General features: G+C 37.8%; 1 protein-coding gene across 24 annotated transcripts in view; it reads right to left on the bottom strand.

Annotated features, from left to right (window-relative positions):
* Window positions 1–23,296, bottom strand: part of SCAF8 (SR-related CTD associated factor 8) — a 228,446-nt gene that overhangs the window by 187,579 nt on the left and 17,571 nt on the right. For 22 of the 24 annotated variants that reach the window (XR_001490106.4, XR_012433558.1, XR_001490104.4 and 19 more), the window contains one exon: window positions 2,419–2,502. The exons of the other annotated variants lie outside the window; for them this stretch is intronic. Coding sequence is in view for 11 of the 22 variants with exons in the window: in XM_015448999.4 (XP_015304485.1) it covers window positions 2,419–2,502 (84 nt within the window). In the remaining 11 variants the exon portion in view is untranslated. The remainder of the gene's footprint in view (window positions 1–2,418; window positions 2,503–23,296) is intronic. 24 annotated transcript variants of the gene reach the window in all.

Here is a 23,296-nt window from a genome sequence, read left to right as displayed (position 1 = left end):
CACAATTAGAAAATTGCTTCCTAAATCTTAACTGAAAGTTTATTAATTCTCATAGGCCTTCTTCCACAGTAGGTTTTCTGGGAGGTTTTGTAGACAGTGCAATGTTAACCATCACTCATTAATCATTTCTATATAAAAAACAATGACTTACTTCAATATGAAACACAGTATCATTTAAATCTGATTAATAAAATGCAGTGTTTTCTATATATATATACACACACACACAAAATGCAATTTAAAGAAAGTAGTGAAAAACAGCTGGTCTAGACTCTTCAAAAATGTCAAGTCACAAAAAAAACGGCTGGGTGACAGGACAAATAAGTATAATGTGTGATCTTGACTGGATTCTGAAAGAGCAAGGTTGATGGGAACAGCTACTAGTCAACAATGCAACAACATTAAAATGTAACGATGAACTGTATATTAGATAATTATATCAAAGTGAAATTTTTTGCATGTGATTGGTGTATTATGGTTCCCTAGCAAAATGTCTTTATTCTCAGGAGTTTCAAAGTCAAGTATGTATCAAGGATTGTTATTACGAATGAAGTTTGAAACTAACTTCCACGTGTAGCAAAATGTTAACAATCAGCAAATCAAAGGGAAGAATATGTCCTGCTCACCATAGTAATTTGCAACTTACGTTTAAATTTTTTCAAAATTCAAAACATTAAAAACAATAAGTCAAAACAGTAAAATATATCATAATAATAAAGATTAGACTCTTTAAAAAACATTACTTCTTTAAAAAAAAAAAAAAACTAAGAGCCAAGATCTCACTATGTTGCCCAGGCTGGCCTCAAATTCCTGGGTTCAAGCGATCATCCTGCCTCAGCCTACCCAGTAGCTAGGACTAACAATGTGTGCCACTGTGTCCAGAGTTAGACTCTTGACTGACAGAATTCTGGATTAAAATTCTAGCTATAGTTACTCCTACTACTGCAAATTACTTAATTTCTCTCAGACCCGTCTGACATCTGAAAATAGAAAACACTGTTTGCACCTATGCCTCATTAACTCTATTAAGAAAGTACTCTGCTCAACAAGCTATGAAAAGTGCATCAATTACTAATTGTCACAGAAAAAAATACACGTTTGCATAGTTTCAAATGATCATGACCATAAAAATCAGACAATGTAGAATAAAGTATAAGACAATAACATTAATCCATAGTAAGCCTATCAAATACTCTAAAAAATCATGTCTTTGAAAGATTTTCTGGCTTCAACGTGCTTATAGCTACTGTCATTCTCTCTCATTTCCTGTCACGTAAGTACATGGATTTTAACTATAGATGTAAGATACTAACAAGTCTGAAAACTAAGCTTTAGCCACTAGAAAACCGCAAAATCAACTAATGATCTGAATTTTCTCCCACTAGTAATTACTAGTAAATGGAAATTTGTTAAATCTAACACATTGTTGTTATTTAAAAGATAATTTAAATAGTTGGTGCTTTTGGTTACAGTTAATATTTTAATTCAGGGCAGGAAAACATACCACTGAATATTCATAGGTTAGAAATCTACTAATTAGAAATAAGTACTCATTTATTCTCAATTTTAAGAGGCCTACTAATTCAGGGAATCTCAGCCCCGGGCACAAGAACTTCTTGGGGAAAAATCTATGGCTGAGCTTGAAAAGACCCTTCTGCCAAAAAGTTCCTATAAAATTGTGTGCATACGTGTATTTCTCTAGAGAGGATCCAACCTTTTCCTAAGATTTTCAGAAGTATTCATGAGTTAACATAGGTTCAAAACCTACTTTATGAGAGCAAAGGTTAAATGTCTATGGCCATTTCCCACAGTTCAAATCCCTGATACAAAGAGTCACAATTGTTTTCCTTAATGGCCTAACTTCAAATCTATAATATTAATAGAATCAACAAGAAAAAATGAATATATCAATATATAGAAACCTTTTACCACTCAAATTTCAAGGTTCTGTCAAGTCAGTGTGGCAAAAGACACTGTTAAACACATTCTCCATAATGTGGATATATGCAAAATATTATCTGTCTAAGAAAGGTGAGGAAAAATGACTGCTTCAAAAAATTTATGGAAGAATGCTTAAGGAAGAACATTTATCGAAATGTTAAATGTTCGGGAGGCTGAGGCAACAGGATCACTTCAGTCCAGGAGGTCGAGGCCACAGTGAGCTATGATCGTGGCACTGCAGTCCAGCCTGGGTGACAGAATAAGACACTGTCTCTTAAAAAGCGTAATAATAAACATTAAATGTTTATCTCTAGGTGGGAAAGTCTACAGGTGACAGATTTTCTGTGTTTTTCCACAATTAACACGTGTTAACTCTGTAAAGTGAAAGAGAACATACAATCCATAAAAATTATCCCCCATCAAACTATTAATATAGTTTTTTCTTTTGAAAATAGAAGAGTCAAATTTATTACTCACCTTAATAGCTTTGATGGCGGCCTTAGTAATTTGGGTCATTTTTGCTTTCGAAATGGGTGGTTTATAGTCATTCAGGGAATACAGCTGATGAAAAAAGAACAAATTTACATACAGCAAAACTCTCCAAGCAATTACATGAAACTACCAAACATGTTCATTTTTATATTCTCAATGAAACCAACTTACTGCTTTTCTTTTACAAATCAAGCTCAACATCATTACCCATCAGGCAAAGGCAAATCAAAACTATAATGAGCTACCACTTCACACTTACTTGCTTATAATCAAAAAGACAGTAACAAGTGTAAGCAAGGATGTGGAGAAACTGGAACCCTCATACAATACTGGTGGGAATATAAAATGTTGCAGCAGCTTTGGAAAACAGCTTGATAGTTCCTCAAAAGATTAAACACAGTCAACATATAACCCAGCCAATTCCACTTCTAGGTATGTACCCAAGAGAACTGAGAACATGTATTCACAAAGAACTTGTACATGATACTTTTTACCATCTGAGGGTTGAGAAAGAAAGAAAAAAAAAAACCTGTACACATGTGGTCACTGTAGCCTTATTCATATAAAATTCATTTAAAATTCATTAAAAAGCAGACATCCAAGTATCTGTCAGTTAATGAGTAAACAAATGTATCTATTCAAAGAAATATGAGCCATAAAAAGAAAAAAAAAGTACTGATACATGTTACAACCTGAATAAACCTTGAAAACATTATGCTAAACTGAAGAAGCCAGGTGAAAAAGGCAACATGTATATAATTCCATTTATACGTAATATCCAGAAAGGGCAAATCTATTGGTGGTTGTCTAGGGCTGAAAGAGTTGGAGATAAATGAGGAATCACTGCTGATGAGTGTTTCTTGTTGGGATGATAAAAATGGTTTAAAATGGAATGTGACGATGGTTGCACAGAATCACTGAATTGTATACTTTAAGTTGACTGATTTTATGGTATGCACCTCAATAAAACTTTTTAAAAATCAAGGGCTCCGGCTGGGCAAGGTGGCTCATGCCTGTAATTCCAGCACTTTGGGAGGCCTAGGCAGGTAGATCACCTGAGATCAGGAGTTCAAGACCAGCCTGGACAACATGGTGAAACTCTGTCGCTACTAAAAATACAAAACTTAGCTTGACGTGGTGGCAGGCACCTGTAATTCCAGCTACTCAGGAGGCTGAGGCAGGAGAACTGCTTGAACCCAAGAGGCGGAGGCTGTAGTGAGCAAAGATTGCGCCACCGCACTTCAGCCTGGGAGCCTCCAGAGAGAGACTCCATCTCAAAAAGAAAAAACAAAAAAAGGGCTCTAATGTTTAACAATAATCACACCCCATCTGCCAATTGATTGATTGATTGATTGAGACAGGGTCTCACTGTGCCACCCAGGCTGGAGTTCAAGGGCATGATCACGGCTCACTGCAGCCTCTACCTCCTGGGTTCAAACTATACTCCCACCTCAGCCTCCCAAGTAGCTGGGACTATAAGTGCGTGCCACCACACGGGCTAATTTTTGTATGTTTTGTAGACGTGGGGTTTCACCATGTCGTCTGGGCTGGTCTTGAACTCCTGGGCTCAAGCAATCTGCCTACTTCGGCCTCTCAAAGTGGTGAGGTTACAAGCATGAGCCACAGTGCCTGGGCTACCTCCAAATCTTTGTTTTGAAATTTCTCATATAAGCAAAGGGAAAGAATCCTACTCAGAGTGAGGAAATTAGGCAACAGACAACTAAGCTTAAATGAATACTGATTAAAACTTCTATTGTATGCATAGATGCTGATTTTTAAGTATAATACTGTAAGATATTAATTAGAAGTTTGGAAACTAAACTTTGGCCATGTTGGCTAGGCTGGTCTCAAACTCCTGGGCTCAAGTGATCCGCCTGCCTTGGTTTCCCAAAGTGCTGGGATTACAGGCGTGAGCCACTGCGCCTGGCTTACTTATATGTGGATTTTTCCAATAAACATTAGAAAATTTTTGAGAGATTTTTGACAATTTAAAAATACATGCAGAGGAACTGTGTAGCCTAGCAATATTGAAAAAACAAAAAAGGCATGTCATGAATGCATAAAATATATGCAGATACTAGTTTATTTTAGTTTAACATTTACTACCATAACATACATAGCATCATTCACAGGAGAGAGAAACATAAACAATGTTAAAGATGTAATATTAATCATAACCGCAAAAACCTCTAGTATAATAATTTCACAGCCACCTTCTGTTGCTATTGCAGTGAGCTCAAGTGTGAGTATCCACTTAAAATGCCATGTGATGTTAACCATTTCTGCATGAGCAGTTCATCTCTCTAATAAATTGCTATCATAGTAAAAAATTGTATCTTGCAGTTCTTGAAGATTTTTCATTGTGTTTCGTGCAATAACATAAACCTTGAATACCAGCACAGACCCATGGGAAGTGGCACTAGTGATGCTGAAGGCGTTCTCAAGAAGCAAAGTTATGACATTAAAAGAAAAGCGCTGACTTGCTTGATATGTACAGTAGGTTGAGGTCTTCAGCTGCAGTTGCCCACCTTTTCAAGATAAATGAATCTGGCATATGAGGACCATTGTCAAAAAAGAAAAGGAAATTCGTGAAGCGTCACTGCAGCTATCCCAAAAGGCCAAAAACCTCGAACATTTTGTGAAATACCTTTTTATTTTGTATTGAAAATGCAGCCTCTGTGTGGGTAAATTGTTATAAGAAAGGCATACCTACAGACTCTAATATGATTAAAGAAAAGCTAAGTCATTATATGATACCTTAAAGCAAAAGGGAGGTGACAGATCTAAAGCTGGAGAATTTAATGCCAGCAAAGCATCGTCTGATCATTTTAGAAAGAGGTATGGCTTTAAAAATGTCAAGATACCAGAAGGTCAAGCATGGTGGCTCATGCCTATAATCCCAGCACTTTGGGAGGCCAAGGCCGGCAGCTCACTTAATTCCAGGAGTTCAGGACCAGCCTGGGCAACATGGCAAGACCCCGTTTCTCTAAAACATACCAAAAAAAATTAGACAGGTGTGGTGGCCTGCGCCTATAGTCCCAACTATCGGCTGAGGTGTGAGGATCAGTTGAGCCCAGGAGGCAGAGGTTGCAGTGAGCTATATCTGTGCCACCGCACTCCAGCCTGGGTGACACAGTGAGACTCCCATCTCAAAAAAAAAAAAAAAAAAAAAAAAGAGAGATAACAGAAGAAGCAGCTTCTGCCAAACAAGAGGCAACACATGATTTCCCAGATATCATTAAGAATTTAAGAATATCATTGAGGAGAATGAGTATCTTCCTGAACAGGTTTTTGCAGATGAAAGTAATTTATTCTGGAAAAAAAAAACACACACACACACACAAAGAACAATTATTGGTAAGGAAGAAAGGCAAACACCAGGATTTAAAGCAGGAAAGTATAGGCTAACTCTACTATTTTGTGCAAATGCAGTCAGGCTTATAATCAGGACTGCCCTTTCTATAAAGCTGCTAACCTGAGCCTTGATAGGAAAAGATAGAAGACATTGGCTGGCTACCAGTCTTTTGGTTATACAGAAGGAAGGCCTGGGCAAGAAGAACACTTTTTCTGGACTGGTTCCATCAATGCTTTGTCCCTGAAGTCAGGAAGTACCCTGCCAGTAAGGGACTGCCTTTTAAAATTCTTCTCATACTGGACAATGCCCCTGGCCACCCAGAACTCCATGAAGGCATCAAAGTAGTCTACGTGTCCCCAAACGAGACGTCTCTAATTCAGCCTCTAGATGAGGGGGTCATAAGGACCAAAGGCTCATTATACACTGTAGTCTACAAAAGGGATCATCAATGCTGTGGAACAGAACCCCAACAGACCATCATAGAAGTCTGGAAGTATTACACCACTGAAAATGCCACCACCACCACAAAAAAAGCTGTGAAAGCCGTGAAGCACAAAACAATAAATTCCTGCTGGGCAAAACTGTGTCCAGATGTTGCACATGACTTCATAGGATTTATAACAGAACCAATGAAGGAATCATAAAATTGTGGATATAGCAAAAAAAAAAAGGGGGGGCGCTGGAGGGAGGTGAAGGGTTTCAGGATACGAATCTTGGAGAAATTCAAGAGCTAATGGACACCACATCAGAGGAATTAACAGAAGACAACTTGATGAAGAAGAGTGCTTCCAAACCAGTGCCAGACGGTCAGGAAGAAGCAGAAGAAGCAGTGCCAGAAAACAAATCTACTTTAGACAATCTGGCAGAAGGGTTACAATTATTCAAGACTGCTTTTGATTTATTTTTAGAACACAAACCCTATGACACAGGCACTAAAATTAAAGCCAACAGTGGAAGAAGAATTGGTGCCATGCTTAGAAACATTTTTAGAGAAATGAAAAAGCAAAAAAGTTGGACAGAAATTATGATTTCTGTAAAGTTACACTGAGTGTATCTGCCTCTCCTGCCTACCCTTCCATCTCCTCCACATCTTCTGCCTCTGCCACCCGTGAGACAGCAAGACCAATCACTCCTCTTTCCCTTCCTCAACATGAAGACAACAAGCGTAAAGATTTTTATGATGATCTACTTCTACTTAATGAATAGTAAACATACTTCCTCTTCCTGATAATTTTCTTAGTAACATTTTCTTTTCTCTTACTTTAAGAATACAGTATATAACATATATAACATATAAAAATATGTGTTAACTCTTTATGTTATTGGTGAGGTTTCTGGTCAACAGTATGCTATTATTACTTGGGGAAGAGTCAAAAGTTACATGATTTTCAGCTACACAGGGGGTTGGTGCCCCTAAACCTCCCATTGTTCAAGGGTCAACTGTACATACGCTTCCAACTAACTATTTCTCCAGAGTCTCTAAAATCTAATTTGTTAAATCTGATCATCAGAAAACATCATTTCATCTAATTCTTCACTGAATGCCTTTACTAAAATTTAATATTAAGTTCTCAACTTTAAAGGTTGATAAAAATTTCTAATAGAACAGTGTCTTTTACTGATCCTATTAAATAATTAACCTACTTAAATTCAGAAATTAGAGAGTGATTCAGTTAGCTTGGTGCTTACTTTTTATCAAAGATGTGTGATTTAACAAGTTTCCTGCTTCTTTCCTTGGCTTCTAGGGATCTTGCCGATATGTTTATTCTACCATCTGAACACACATTTCAAATGTCTACTGACATCTATTTCTCTGCTGTATTTAACTAGTTCCGTTGGATACAAAAATAAACTGTTTTCTATTGTGTTTAATTTTGTTAACTAAGTTGTTTCACGGTTCTTTATAAATCGGTTGGAGTATAAGTTTACTCAACATTTACTGAACTAATGTGAACCCAGCAACATGACTTCAGAAGCACTCTGCCATCACATAGTTTCCAAGTAAATATGTCCAAAATTTAGGTGTTCTATACAGTTCACTACTGCTCAATCCCAAGCAACAAATTTAATCCTCAAAAAGACCTCTATCTGACAGTGCTGGTGGTATAGTGGTAAGCACAGCTGCCTTCCAAGGACCTCCATCAAAGACCATTTGTTGAGAATTTTATGAATGACACTGTAACAATCAGTACTTTAGAAAAAGAATATGATGATGATGCTGGCCCATTAGAAGCTTTTCATAAATGTCCTTAAATAATGTACATAAAGAGACTATATTTAATTTAACTTCCTTACATCTACAAGACATGACTGCCTGGTACACAGCAAGCATTCAATAATAAACCTTCATTATCCAACTGATAATTTATTAATATTGCTATAACACACTGCTATTAGGAACTACAAAGCTTCATTCCAATTCTCATTCTAATCAGATAATGTTAACCTGCCTCCAAGAATTGGGAATGTTATTCTCTTCATATTCTCAAAATCTGATCCAGGATAGAAAATCATGGTTCTACACTGAAAAATGCTGAAAAAGAATGAAAGCTGATTCTGGGACCTTTCTTTTCCTTTGCCTGCTGATTCCACCTCTATGCTTGGGTGAGAAGACCATGGCTACATGCTCTGTAGGCTTGTGCTCTCCAGCTACCCAGTGTTCTCTATAGGTTTCCATCTTACCAGTCTACTTCTTGGGATCTGGCTCCCTGCTCCCATGTTTTTCAAAGTCTTAAGTGGCTGCTGATCCCTGTTAGTTTGTTCCATCAAATTATACCTTTTCTAGGGCCACTGGTGCCTGCTGTGCTATTACTCTCTCTGAACTCTGCTTCCTAAACGACAAGTTTATTCCCCACCTATGCCATGTTCTAATATTATCTAATGTCAAATGACCAAACCCTCTACTTGTGCAAATTCTCTATGCTCATCTGACCTCAGGGATTGAAATAACTTACCAGTCTTCACCTGTCCCTTCCTTTGGCCACTCAAGACTTATCATTTCAATGAAAATATACTAAACAACAGAGCGAGGCTCTGTCTCAAAAAAAAAGGAAAAGAAAACACACTAAAGAAGAGCCTTGGTTTTCAGTCTAATTCATTATTTATGGTTCAACTCCCAACATGTACATTAAAGAACGTTCCTTAAACTTGTAAAATTTTAAGTTTCTATACTACCACTTGTAGGCACCACAGTAAATGCGTATTTTTAATCTGAAGACTTATATAAGTCAAATCAACTTCTAATTCCTCAAGGTTTGAGGAATCTTTTACCTAAACTGAGACAGCTACTCCATCACAAAACTTATCTCTAATCAAGATCTTAAAAGCACTCATCAATTAGGTCCAGCATCAGCAAACTTTTTCTGCAAAGGGCCAGATAGTAACCACTTTAGCCTCTGCAGGTCATACTGTCTCTATTACAATTCCTCGGCTCGGCCCTTTGTAACAGGAAAACAGCCATAAACAATTTATATATGAATCAGCACAGTGTGTTCCAACAGAACTTACAAAACCAGGCCAACCCCTGGATTCGGGGAGCATTCTCCATCCTACAGATGTGGTTTTTTTTTGTTTTTTGTTTTTTTTCCTTTTCTGATAAACACTGCAATCTCACACCCCCGGAGAATATATCTATGTCCTCCCCTCCTCTATGCATTAAATGAAACTCATTACCCAAAACCCAAAATTTAACAAAATGCTGTACCTTCATGCTTGTTATTTTAAGTAAATGTCTTCACTTCAAAAATTTTTGTGCCTTTCCCAATTTTAGCAATATTAAATGAATTCTACCATGACCTTAAAGGGCCCAACTAACAGCTTATTATCAGTTATATCCCAGAGAACCATCAACAATTTGCTCATGTACAAAGTTGCTGGTTCTATGGTCAAAGGAATTAACCTTAAGAGTGAACCTAAAATAACTAAATGTAATCAATCCAGTCCATCTTTCTTAACAATGGTCCTTTAAGCCCTTGAGAGTACTGATGAGAATCCCCCAAATCTCCAAAGAAATCAGAAACTTCATAAAAGTTTCTGCAGCCAAGACAATCTTGATACTTTGAATTCAAGACAGCATGTGAACCAGATATTTCCCTTTTCTTCCTCTTATTGGGAGGATAATAAAGAACTCAAGAAAGAAAAAGGTATAAAAATTCACAATGAAAAGCAGAATGAGGAGGGGAGAACAATCAGCAGAGATGTCACAAACTTCCAGAAAATGGAAATGTGATAAAAAGATTGGTAAATGATGACATAAGAAGGAAACCATAAGCTATAATACACATAAGAAAATATAACCAAGGAGGAAAATACTTTGTCATGGAGAATTCCAAAGTCTCACCACTCCAAATCAAGGTATTAGAGGGCAGGAATGACACAAGCGAACTAGTACATCATCTGCTGCTGCACAAAATCAATAAATAATGTCTAAAACTGACCACCCCAGAAACAGCATTATAAAATTATTATTTTGTGATATGAAGGTAACCACCAGAACTAAAATGTTAAGAATTAAAACTACACTACAGATAAACTGTCAAATAAAATCCCTTATTTTATAATCAGAAATAATATGGCTATATTTGTAAGTGACAGTAACGTAACTTCCAAAGCCTCAAGGTGAAATATTTGTATTATAAATAAAAATGTAGCTCACAAAAAATCTTAAAAGGAAATACTACAAAATGATAATTGGTTTTGTTAGAATAACTTTGGTAGGCAGAATTCTAAGATGGCCCCCAAGACTTCTACCCTGTACACGCCCTATATAATCCCCTCTATATAATGACCATCCTTCAGTGTGGGTGGGACCTATGAACACGACCGGACAGTCACTCCTATGGTAACTATTGTAGTAGACCACAGATGGGACCAATGGCTACTAGGACATGAGGGTAGCCCCTAGAAACTGAGTAACCCCTAGCCCACAACCAGTAAAACAAAAAAGAGACCTCAGTCCTACAACCATAAGGACTTCAATTTAGCCAAAAGCCTGAATGAATTTGGAAGAAGGCCCGAAGTTTCAAATGGGAGCCCAGCCCTGGATAACACGTCCATCATCCAAGTGAGATCATTAGCAAAAGACCTGGCTAATCAATGCCTAGATCCTAACCTGTGGAAATTATGAAACAAATATATGCTGTTTCTAGCCACAAGCTAAGTTTGCGACAATTTGTTACACAGCAATAGAAAACTAATACAGTAGAAAAAATATGTGAATGCTTTTTAAAAATTTTCTAATATGTGTATAAACTTGAAAGTTTTCATATTTTTGTGAAACTTTTTATTAATAATTCATAGTAGAAATTAAATTTTAAAACAATATTTCTCGGGTTTTTCCTAAGTTTACAAGTGAAAATAAAAATTCAGTATTTTGCATATAGGAGTAAAAAGTAAATAACAGATTTGTTTCACTAATAAACTGATTTCGCTGATAAAATGGGACCAAAGAATGGAAACTGTAGAAATAACAGCAGCAAATTCCATATTAACAAAAGCATGTTCTAAAACAATATGACAAATAGTGACTTTTATAGTCCCTTAAAATAAAAACTCCTTTCCAAACTTTTTCTTCCTAAGGTTTTCAAATTTATTTATAAAAAATATTGAATATAAAACTTTAAATATAAGCTTTGGTTAACTTTTGATATAGCAATATTCCTGAGTGATCAGAATTTTTAAAGATAAAGAGCAAAGGCCAAAAGGAGATGTTACAGACATACTGAGGGAATCCTCCCAGATCAGGTTTTTGATAAAGGCAAAGCTCCTCCCTTTTATTCTAAAAAAAGGGCCAGTCTGAAAACTTCCAAAGTGGTTGTTTGTTTGTCTGTAGAAGCAGTTTTTCTCTATTGCCCAGGCTGGAGTATGGAGTGCACTGGCGCAATCTCAACTCCCTGTAACCTGTAACCTCCACCTCCAGGGTTCAAGCAATTCTCCTGCCTCAGCCTCCCGAGCAGCTGGGATTACGGGTGCCCACCACCATGCCCAGCAAATTTTTGTATTTTTAGTAGAGATGGGGTTTCACCATGTTGCCCAGGCGGTCTCAAACTCCCAACCTCAGGTGATCTGCCTCCCTCAGCCTCCCAACAAAGTGTTTCAAAAGCATCTTTGGAAAAAACAGAACACACGTAACTGCAAACAAAGCACATAAAATCTGAAATGTTACAACTAATAACCCACTATCAAATGTAAGAAATAATCTTTTAAGAAAAATGCTTAGAGCCAAGCACAATGGCTCACACCTATAAATTCCAAAACCACTCTGGGAGGCAAAGGTGAGAGGATCGCTTGAGGCCAGGAGTTCAAGACCAGCCTGCACAGCACAGTAAGACTCTGTCTCTATAAATATTAAAAAAAAAAAAAATCAATGGGACATGTGGGTGCATGCCTGTAGTCCCAGCTACCTGGGAGGCTAAGGCAGGAGGATCATTAGAGCCCAAGAGTCCAAGGATGCAGTGAGGCTTTATCACGCCACTGCACTCCAGCCTGGGTAACAGAGCAAGACGGTCTCTAAAAAAATTTTTAATAAATAAATTCTTAGAACTTTTTTGTGGTATAAAATATTTTAATATGAAAAATTGGAAAATACAAAAAAACATGAAGAAAACATGTAAACCATCTATAATCCCACAATTCATTACTCATTCAAAATACGTTCATGAGCACTAGGCCTCTGTCATGAAACTTAGTCTGCTTTTAGAGATAGACAATATTCTAATAAACTAATAGACACAGCAGAGTGTAGTTAAGTATACAATAAAGATAATGTGGTGAAGAGTGTGAGATACCGTATGTATTTCTCAGAATTTCAAATCCAGAACTTTAAAAAAAAAAAAAGTATAAGACATTACAAAGGGAAGTGATGTTTATTTTCCTAAAATTGTAAGCCTGAAATACGCAAACATCTGTCTAGCAAGATTAAATCTATCTAATCTTTGTAAAGGAGAAAAAAGAAATCCTCTAGCTAATTAATAAAGAAAAGAAAAGAAAAGAAAATGAGCCAGAATTTTATTTTATTTATTTAGAGACAGAGTCTTGCTCTGTTGCCCAGGTTGGAGTGTGGTGGCACCATCTTGGCTCACTGCAGTCTCCACCAGCCGGGTTAAAGTGATTTTCTCACCTCAGCCTCCCAAGTAGCTGGGATTACAGGCATGCACCAACACATATGGCTAGTTTTTTAAATTTTTGGTAAAGACTGGTTTTTCGCCATGTTGGCCAGGTTGAACTCCTGACTTGAAGTGATCTGCCCACATCAGCCTCCCAAAGTACTGGGATTACAGGCGTGAGCCACTATGCCCAGCCCAGAATCTGATTTTCTGAAGTGCTTATAAATTTATTATGATGGCCAGGCGTGGTGGCTCGCGCCTGTAATCTCAACATTCTGGGAGGCTGAGGAGAGCAGATCACAAGTTCAGGAGATCAAGACCATTCTGGCTAAAATGGTGAAACCCCATCTCTACTAAAAAACTCAAAAAAATTAGCCAGGCGTGGTGGCGGGCGTCTGTAGTTCCAGCTACTCGGGAGGCTGAGGCAGGAGAATGGCGTGAACCTGGGAGACGGAGCCTGCAGTGAGCCAAGATCACGCCACTTCACTCTAGCCTGTGCAACAGAGCGAAGACTCCGTCTCAAAGAAAAAAAAAAAAAAAAAAAATTATGACATCTGGAGATTTTAATATCCAGATGTCATATTAGTATGAATAAAAATACTTTTTAAAAGATTATGATGACAAATCCAAATGCTCATATGCTTTCAAATTATCTTTATGGGCTACAACTGTTTTCACATAAATAATTAACATTTGTATTATTAAGCAGGATATGCCATTTTTCAAGCATGGCAACTGTCTAGGATTAACATTACAGTTTTGAATACTGTTAAAAGAGATCTATTTTTGAAACTAAGTTAGTTTAAAACTACTTTGAAACAAAGAAAAATTGTAATCAACTCTCCCCAAAACCAAAAACTCATCTGAGTAAGTCCTTTAATTCAACACACAAATGGGCATGTCCTTTCTAAACCCTTGGAATAGAGGGAACTAAAAAATCCTCTAAAAAAGGTATATAGGCTTTACAGTGCCAGCCAAGACAGAGTAAACCAAACTACAAGGTCTTGCTTTCTCACTGATGACAACTCAAAATCCCCACCTCAAGACAAAAAGCAACTACCTGAGTAATCTGGAAGCAAAACAGCAGGCAAACTGGAAACCAGAGTCAAACCTAAAAAATGACCAGTGAAAGCTAAGGTGGCGGGGTGGGTGGCTGTGTGTGGGAGCTGAGGTAATTTCATAGTGTTTGGTATGATCTATGATCTCCCAGCTTTAATCTCAGTGCTAGAACACAGAAAAGTGCAGCCAACACTAGTGGGAAAAACCTAGGAGAAACCCCATTCAGCCAGAACACTAGGAAAAACGACTCCTCCATGCTGTAGAGGAGGAGGAGGGAAGGAAAAAACAAAAATGTTTCCCCTTCTTCCTTTTTACTTCTGGCCTTGCCAAGGGTTTGAGGGCAGACTCTGTTACCACACTAGCACCTAAAATCTCGAGAAGATCCATCTGTAGCTAACGGAAGAGGAAACAGGTCTCTATTATCCAAAGAAGGGTGAGAGTTCCTATTTTTCTTTTTCACTACCTCACTCTGAAGGCTGAGCTTGGAAAGAAACATGACTTTTTGGCCAGAGAAACAGGGAAAAAAGAACACTGGCATCTGGAGAACGGATGGGAATCCTAGAAAGAGACAGAGAAGAGGATCCCCTAATTTTGTGTATGAACTACGTTCTGGCCTCATCTTAGAATTATGCCTGCATGAAACAGACCCAAAGAAGCACAGCTCTTTGAACTACAATCCACAGAAACCACTGCCCAATTCCTAAACTAACTGGAGTGGAAAGTATGCTGTGCACACCTGAAGAGAAGAAATGCTTTGAGAACTGAACTGACACTGGAACCACCACAAAATGGCAAGACAGAACTCGCATCCTGAAGTTAACCAAACTGACTGCCTGATAAACTAAAATCAACATCCTTCAGAGGATTCTGATGAAATCTTACAACATAATATTAAAAATGTCGCCAGCATATAAATGAAACTTGGCAGGGCACAGTGGCTCACACCTGTATGCACGGCACTTTGGGAGGCCAAGGCAGGCGGATTGCTTGAGACCACGATTACAAGACCAGCCTGGGTAATATGGTGAAATCCTGTCTTTACCAAAAATACGAAAACTTAGCTGGGAGTGGTGGCACACACCTGTGGTCCTAGCTACTGAGGAGGCTGAGGTGGGAGAATCACTTGAGCCTGGAAGGCAGAGGTTGCAGTGAGCCAAGACTATGCCACTACATGTACTCCAGCCTGGGTGACAGAGTAAGACTCCATCTCAAAAAAAAAAAAAAAAAAAGTGAAAATTACTTTACATAAACCAGGGAATCTGTCCACTGCTGGAGGGAAAAAACAATCAACAAATGCCAATCCCAAGATGACACAAATGATGGAGTTATCAAACATTTTAAAGCAGTTATAATCATCCAGTGGCATATATACATGTGTATGTCTGTGTGTGCACACATATGCAGATACACAGATCTACCTATCTTTCCATCTATCCATCCTATCTTTCCATCAATCCACCCATTTTGGAAAACTTTGACTTTAACTGATAAACCTCAATAAGTAGCAGCCAATAAAAGTTTTTTTAAGTATCTTCCACAATGTGTTACATATTAGGTATTCAAGTATGTGATGATTTGACTTTGATACAGTAGTTTAATAAAAAGTTTCAAAGGTAATCAGGCAACCAAATACGAGCTAGCAAAAGAAATTTATCCAGCTTTCTTACACTTAGGTTCACTTGAACAGAGCAGATCAATTTTACTCAAAAAAGTAGAATGCCAAAGCCATGGCTGATGATAAAAATTTATCTTAATTTTTCCCTCAGAAATTTTTGACAAGTTTTGCAATCCTGTACCTATAATCCTATGCCAATATTCATAGGTATAAAAAATATACTTCTTGGCCGGGCACGGTGGCTCATGCCTAAAATTCCAGCACTTTGGGAGGCCAAGGCAAGCAGATCACTTGAGGCCAGGAGTTTGAGACCAGACTGGCAAACATGGCAAAACCCCATCTCTAGTAAAAATAAAAATTAGCTGCGCATAGTGGCGTGCAACTGTAGTCCTAGCTGCTCAGGAGGACTGCTTGAACCCAGAAGACAGCGGTTGCATCACTGCACTTCAGCCTGGGCAACAGACAGAGACTCCGTCTCAAAAAAAAAAAAAAAACAGAACTTATTTATTTATTGAGACAGGGCCTCACTCTGTCACCCAGGCTGGAGTGCTGTGGTGCAACCTCAGCTCACTGCAACCTCCGTCTTCCAGGCTCAAGCGATCCACCACAGCCTCCCAAGTAGCTGGGACAATAGGAATGCACCAACATGTTCAGCTTTTTTGTATTTCTTGTAGAGATGGGTTTCGCTATGTTGCCCAGGCTGGTCTTAAACTCCTGAGGCTCAAGCGATCTGCCCTCCTCCGCTTCCCAAAATGCTGGGATTACAGGCGTGAGCCACAGCATCCAGCCTAAAGAACGTATTTCAATGCAACAGAATGTTTCACTCTGAAATAATCCCCAATATCATTTGTTATAGTATAAAATAATCAACCTTGTATACAACGTATAAATTTGAGAGTTAATCATCCACGTTCTTACTCAAATACTTTTATTATCAAGGTATAATCAACTAAAAACAACAATTGGGGAATACAAAACCAAATTCAGCTGATTAACAGGCCAAGCCAACATTCATCTAACTACTGAACAACAGCACTATATTCTGTCCTTTAGAAAACAAAAAATAACATGAAGACCCTCACCTCCATTTATCTAACAATCTACTGAGGTAGAGGGGGAGAGTGATATACATGTCATTATTATAATATAGAGAGTTCTCAGCCTTTCGAGATTTTTGACAATTCAATAATGATTTCAAAGATCTCTAAAACGTAATCACAAGTAATTCTGCAGAGACACTAATTCAAAATACATGTATTAAACTTAACTATTAGTGACACAGCATCTTTGTTATTCTCTCCTCACACTCCCATATGCATTTAACAGAGAAATAATACTGTATACACAAGTGGTATTTAGGACCTCAAACATTTTCCTCATTAACACAAGATCTCATGACATAATTTAATGTCAAAATAAAAATAACGGGGGAGGGATATATAAGTGAAATAAACATCCAGTTAGAAACCACAAGCACAAAGTTTAACAAGAAAATGTAAGTGAAATAGACTGACTGGGAAAACAGCATTCCAGTTACAGCTATTATTCCGCTTCCACACTATTTACATTTATAACATACTCATCAATAAATCTTTCTTTACAGTGATTTACAAAAAAGTTAAGAGGTGGCTATTTCCTAATGGAAATGTATTAGAATCTCAACAGAACTCTGTGCTTTCCTACTACAAAATCACTGAGTTCCTACACCAACAAGATACACAAGTGGGAATATATAATGCACAGCTTTGCATACAGTAAATCTTCCTGTTTCACAGCATCATTTATAAGCACTGTATATAATAAGCATATTCCTATTTACAGTCTTATAAAATAATCTTATATAAAGTCTCAAATCCATAGCTCAGGAACCTGTACAGTTGAAGGCAAGGAGAAACTGAAAGGTTTTTAGAAATACAAAGTGATTCAAGCAAAATCACTATTAAAATTAATAATAAAATTAATCTAATAATCTGGGCCAGGCATCTCAGCACTTTGGGAGGCCAAGGCGGGAGTACCACTTGAGGTCAGGAGTTCGAGACCAGACTGGACATGACAAAAACCCATCTCTACTAAAAATTAAAAAATTAGCCGGGCATGGAGGTGTACATCTGTAATCCCTGCTACTCGGGAGGCTGAGGCACGAGAATCGCTTGAACCCAGGAGGTGGAGGTTGCAGTGAGCCAAGATTACATCACTGCATTTCAGTCTGGGCGACACAGCGAGACTCTGTCTCAAAAAAATAACAACAATAATAATAATCTAATAATCTAAAATATCTAGTTCTATAGGAACTAGAGAAAAAGAGTATAGTAAATTAGGAGCCAATTAAAAACTGACTGCAACAAACCAAAGGAGAAGTGATGAGGATAAGAGCTAAAGTGTTAACACTGAGAATAAAAACAATGAGAAGGATGCAAAATATACATTTAAAAAAAAATAATTCATTAGATTTCATGACTGACAAAGATATGGATGAAAGAGTGGCATTTAAAATAATTCCAAGTTTTCAACTCTTGAGTATTTATGAACATGATTTTACTAATGATAAAAACAAAAGTCTAAAAGTAAGAAATTTGTGGAGGAAAGGCAAGTTTAGACATGAGGTGACAACAATGATTTCAAATGCACATGTAAACAAAATACCTTGAAGATATGAAACTGAATCCCAAAAGAGAAAATTTAAAAATACAAGTAATTTCTGAAGAGAATAGTTGAAAAGATAAGGAATAAATGCTGAAAACTAAATAACAAAGGGAGAATAAGTAGAAGAAAAGCCTACAAGGCCTAAGGGTAAAACCATTTCAGAAATGAGACTAGCCAACACAAAAATTTGAAAGAGAGAGCTGCATGAGAAAAATGATAAAGACAGTAATATACTTTTCATCTGTGAGGTCCACTGTCAATTATTAAACACTATCCCAACTCTTTTTGCTTTCAGAATGGCCTGATAAGATTATTTACTATTCTCGTTTTATAAATGTATAAAATTAGGTTAAGTGACTTAACTAAAATCAACGAGGTTGTAAGTTATGGAACTGTGTCTCAAACCCAGTTCTTCTAACTACCTAGGCACTCAGATGTAGTCTAGTTTCCAAAACAACACAAAAAGTCCACTAGCTAGCAACGTCACCGAATCAGATGATGGATGACTGTGGTGACACACCATTTAATAGCAACAACCTAAAAACCAAGAAGACTTTAAAAACAAAAGATTATTAAGTTTTTGAGTCTTCTGATCAAATAACAGCTAAATAAACCGCATTTAAACATGAATTTGAAGCAGACCTCAACAGGGCTTAAGGATCTTCAAACTCTTAACGTGAAAGCTACCTTTCTCTAAGTGATTTAATTCAAGCAGTATTAAAATAGACTCACTCCACCTTTCTCCTAATGGCTAAGACACGTACTGTTTGGGTTTGGAGAAAATATTACAAAAACAATATGGAGACCAGGCACAGTGGCTCACACCTATAATTCCAACACTTTGGAAGGCTGAGGGGGGAAGATCACTTGAGCCCAGGAGCTCAAGGCTACGGTGAGCTATGATCATGCCACTGCACTCCAGCCTGTGTGACAGAGTGAGAGTTCAACTCGAATTAATAATAATAATAAGGTAATAAATGCTCACTGTGAAAAAAATTAAACTATTCAAAGGTCTCATTCACCGCACCCTATCCACCTACTGCTTTCTTCAGAAATAACCGCTGTTAAATGGCTGGTAGGCCACCTTTCAGAGTTGTCTATGTGCATCTTTCTTTATAAATATGTATAAATATTACAAGTATGTACATTGTATACACGTATATATGCAAAATAGACACTTCATACATTTATTTATTTATTTATTTTTGAAGCAGAGTTGCAATCTTGGCTCACTGCAACCTCTGCCGCACAGGTTCAAGTGATTCTCCTGCCCCAGCCTCCCGAGTAGCTGGAATTACAGGCGCCCGCCACTATGTCCAGCTAATTTTTTTTTTTTTTTTTTTTGAGATGGAGTCTCTCTCTGTCCCCCAGGTTGGAGTGCAGTGGCACGATCTCGGCTCACTGCAAGCTCCGCCTCCCGGGTTCACGTCATTCTCCTGCCTCAGCCTCCTGTAGCTGGGACTACAGGCGCCCGCCACCGCGCCCGGCTAATTTTTTGTATTTTTAGTAGAGACGGGGTTTCACTGTGGTCTCAATCTCCTGACCTTGTAATCCGCCCGCCTCGGCCTCCCAAAGTGCTGCGATTACAGGCGTGAGCCACCGCGCCCAGTCAGCTAATTTTTTTAAATTTATTTTTGAGACGAAGTTTTGCTCTGTTGCCCAGGCTGGAGTGCAATGGCACGATCTTGGCTCACTGCAACCTCCGCTTCCCAGGTTCAAGCAATTCTCCTGCCTCAGCCTCCCGAGTAACTGGGATTACAGGCATGCGCCACCACATTTGGCTAATTTGTGTATTTTTTAGTAGAGACGGGGTTTTACCGTATTGGCCAGGCTGGTCCCAAACTCCCAACCTCAGGTGATTCACATGCTTCGGCCTCCCAAAGTGCTGGGATTACAAGCATGAGCCACCGCACCAGGCCTTAATTTTTGTATTTTTAGTGGAGACCGGATTTCACCATGTTGGCCAGCCTGGTCTCGAACTCCTGACCTCAATGATCCGCCCACTTCAGCCTCCCAAAGTGCTAGGATTATAGGAGTGAGCCACCGTGCCCGGCCCACTTTATACTTTCTGGTTTAAAAAAAAAAAAACAAAACTGTACTCCTTTTTACTGCTTAAAACTGATGTTCTTCAAAGCCTTGCTGGGTTTATTAATAAAACAATGAAATTCTTTTAACTGATGACCAGTAATAATATTAGTCTAAAATACTGGCCAGGCACGGTGGCAAGTGCCTGTAATCCCAGCTACTCTGGATGCTGAGGCAGGAGAATCGCTTGAACCTAGGAGGTGGAGGATGCAGCAAGCCACGATTGCGCCACTGCATGCTAGCCTGGGCAACAGAGTGAGACTCCATCTCAAAAACACAAACAAGCAAAACACATTACAGTCTGTATTTTGTAACTGTCTGCTGTTCAAAAGTCTCGTTCAACTATTTCCCCAACTTGAAACATATGCTGAACATAATCTAGCACATTCTTTACAACTCATAGTCTCTATAACTTTTACCCACTATTAAATTACGTTATAATATGAAGATACTTTCCAGGGCAACTGAGATATCCACAATGACACTACATGTTCCCCAGTTGCAGCCTCTTAAAAAAAAAAAAAAATTAAAATTCCTAGTATTCCCTAATAGAATAAAAGATGTTTAGCTTTCCAAAGACTTTATAAAATTATTAGATTTTTAAATATTCAAACCAACTGACAGGTAGTCAGGAAATATACCATTATTTCTATTTTTAAATGAGGCTAAGAAAAGATTAATTAGAAAACTTGCTTATCAGGATTAGTACATAAGGGATCCTAAAGGTCATCTTATCTAATCTCATTTTATAAATGATAAAACCACCATCTCCTTCCTGGCAACCAACTGTCATCTGTCACATGTTACTTTACAGCAACCATATTAATTTTGAAGCCTCTTCAGGCTTTAAAAGGCCTCTACTAGGAACCTTCTAAACAGTAGTTTGCAAAAATCTAAATGAAGTTGTCACAAAGTAGCCATCATTGTTAAAATGTGAAAATTAGAAATATACTACAGATACATTAAGGATATAGACTTAAAGAATAACCACACTCCTCTCTTTAAAAGGAGGTACAAAATACATGAGCTTTGGACTCAAAGGCTTTTTAGTTTTCTGCAGAGTGAGTTGCTGGAGAACTGCTGGCCAAGTGGGTGTTACTGTAAAATACTTCCTTGCCAAGGAAAGCATATTTTCTCTGGAATCCTATTCTATGAGCAGGAGAGGAGCAGCACAGTATTCTGTCCCAGAGTTAACAAGAAATATTAATAATCTATTAAGAATCACCAATTCCCACTCCTCCCTCCACCAAACATAAATACTACCAAGATCACACTCAAAAAATCCACAGTGAAAATAAAACAGCAGTAAACAAAGAGGATATAAATGTGTTCTAATTAGGCCACTAACTATATGCACCTAGTAAAGGTATGACTGAACAAGTTTAATCATTTCTGAATCTTGATTCCTCATCTGTAAAAAGAGTCTTTCTGATATGTCTTTCAGGTCTAAAATTTGTAGTTTTGGCCGGACGCAGTGGCTCATGCCTGTAATCTCAGCATTTTGGCAGGCCAAGGTGGGTGGATCACCTGAGGTCGGGAGTTCGAGACCAGCCTGACCAACATGGAGAAACCTGTCTCTACAAAAAAAAATACAAAATTAGCCAGCCACGGTGATGAATGCCTGTGAAATCCCAGCTACTCGGGAGTCTGAGGCAGGAGAATTGCTTGAACTCGGGAGGTGGAGGTCGCAGTGAGCGGAGATGACGCCATTGTACTCCAGCCTGGGCAACAAGAGCGAAACTCCGTCTCCAAAAAAAAAAAAATGGTGGTTTTTAGATATCAGGTTTAAGCAAGAAAGTTAACAGGGAACCCAATTATAGAACCGTAACCAACTATTCCTATAGCTACAAATGCATAACATGTTTGTGATGGCCTTTAGCCACCCTATTCTAAAATGAAAGAAAACAGAAACAATTCTCCATGGGAGAAAATAAAACACAAAAACACACTGGTGTATATATGAAAATGATTTCATTTTAATTTTCCTGGGATCCACACAGTCCACCTTCCTTTAATTTCAATTCATTCCCATGTCTTTTGTAAACATCAAAATGAAAACTAAGTTTCACCTCCTTTTAATTTAGTACTATTAACAATGAAATGGCCAAAATGAGGACAAGAAAAAGAATAATTCATTTATAAAGCTTTTTGCAAAAAAATACCAAAATTGTATTAGCTGGAATTTCCCAAATAAACATAGGTTCTATATCTAATGATACAGTCTTTAAACGCACAATTCCATGTGCACAATTGCTTACAGGAGATGTAAAGCAAAGAATTATGTAACTAAGAGTAAATAAAACGCTGCACAATACGAGTGACCTTAATGTTAAGAAATTCTAATAAAATCTCATTAAACAAAATTTGAATCCTTAATTTCATTCACAGGCCATTCAATTTACTACTTAAGTTTTAATTACATACAAGAACAACTGGTTGTACAGGCAGAATTTAAAATTGAGCATACTTCACGCAGAGTTGCTTTTAAATGTCTTATACTCACAAACCCAACCATAATAGGGATGGGGGAAAGGGAGGCAGGGAGGACAAACCTGAGGATGAAAAGATTCTACAAGATTTTTCCTCTAGGCTAGATTTTCTTCTTTTCCTATATTATCACCCTGAACAACTATACTGTCCCCTCAATTTTCATTTCTAGCCTGTTCTCTCCAGGTGCCCAACCCATATATCTAGCTAGGTATCTCCACCTTGATGTTCCACAGACAACAAATATTCAAGATGCACAAACTACTGTACCTAACAAAACAGTAACCATAATAGTCTTTGGGTGGTTGAGATAAAGGTGATTTTAAGCTTCTTTCCATAGTGAGGAACTTTCTTTTATTCTTGGTGGGATATTAAAAAAAAGAAAAATCTCCCATCTACCCTATCCCCCCCAAATTATCTTTCTCCTCAATCTTCTTTCTCTCCCTGATTTGGCCATCTTAGTGACTGGTATCATACCCTTAAATCAACCTAGTCACTTAAACAAAAGCCTTGGCA

Source organism: Macaca fascicularis, chromosome 4 (genome assembly GCF_037993035.2).
Source record: "Macaca fascicularis isolate 582-1 chromosome 4, T2T-MFA8v1.1".
Lineage (NCBI taxonomy): Eukaryota > Metazoa > Chordata > Mammalia > Primates > Cercopithecidae > Macaca > Macaca fascicularis.
Note: the sequence above shows the minus strand (reverse complement) of the source record. Positions and strands in the feature narration are given on the sequence as shown.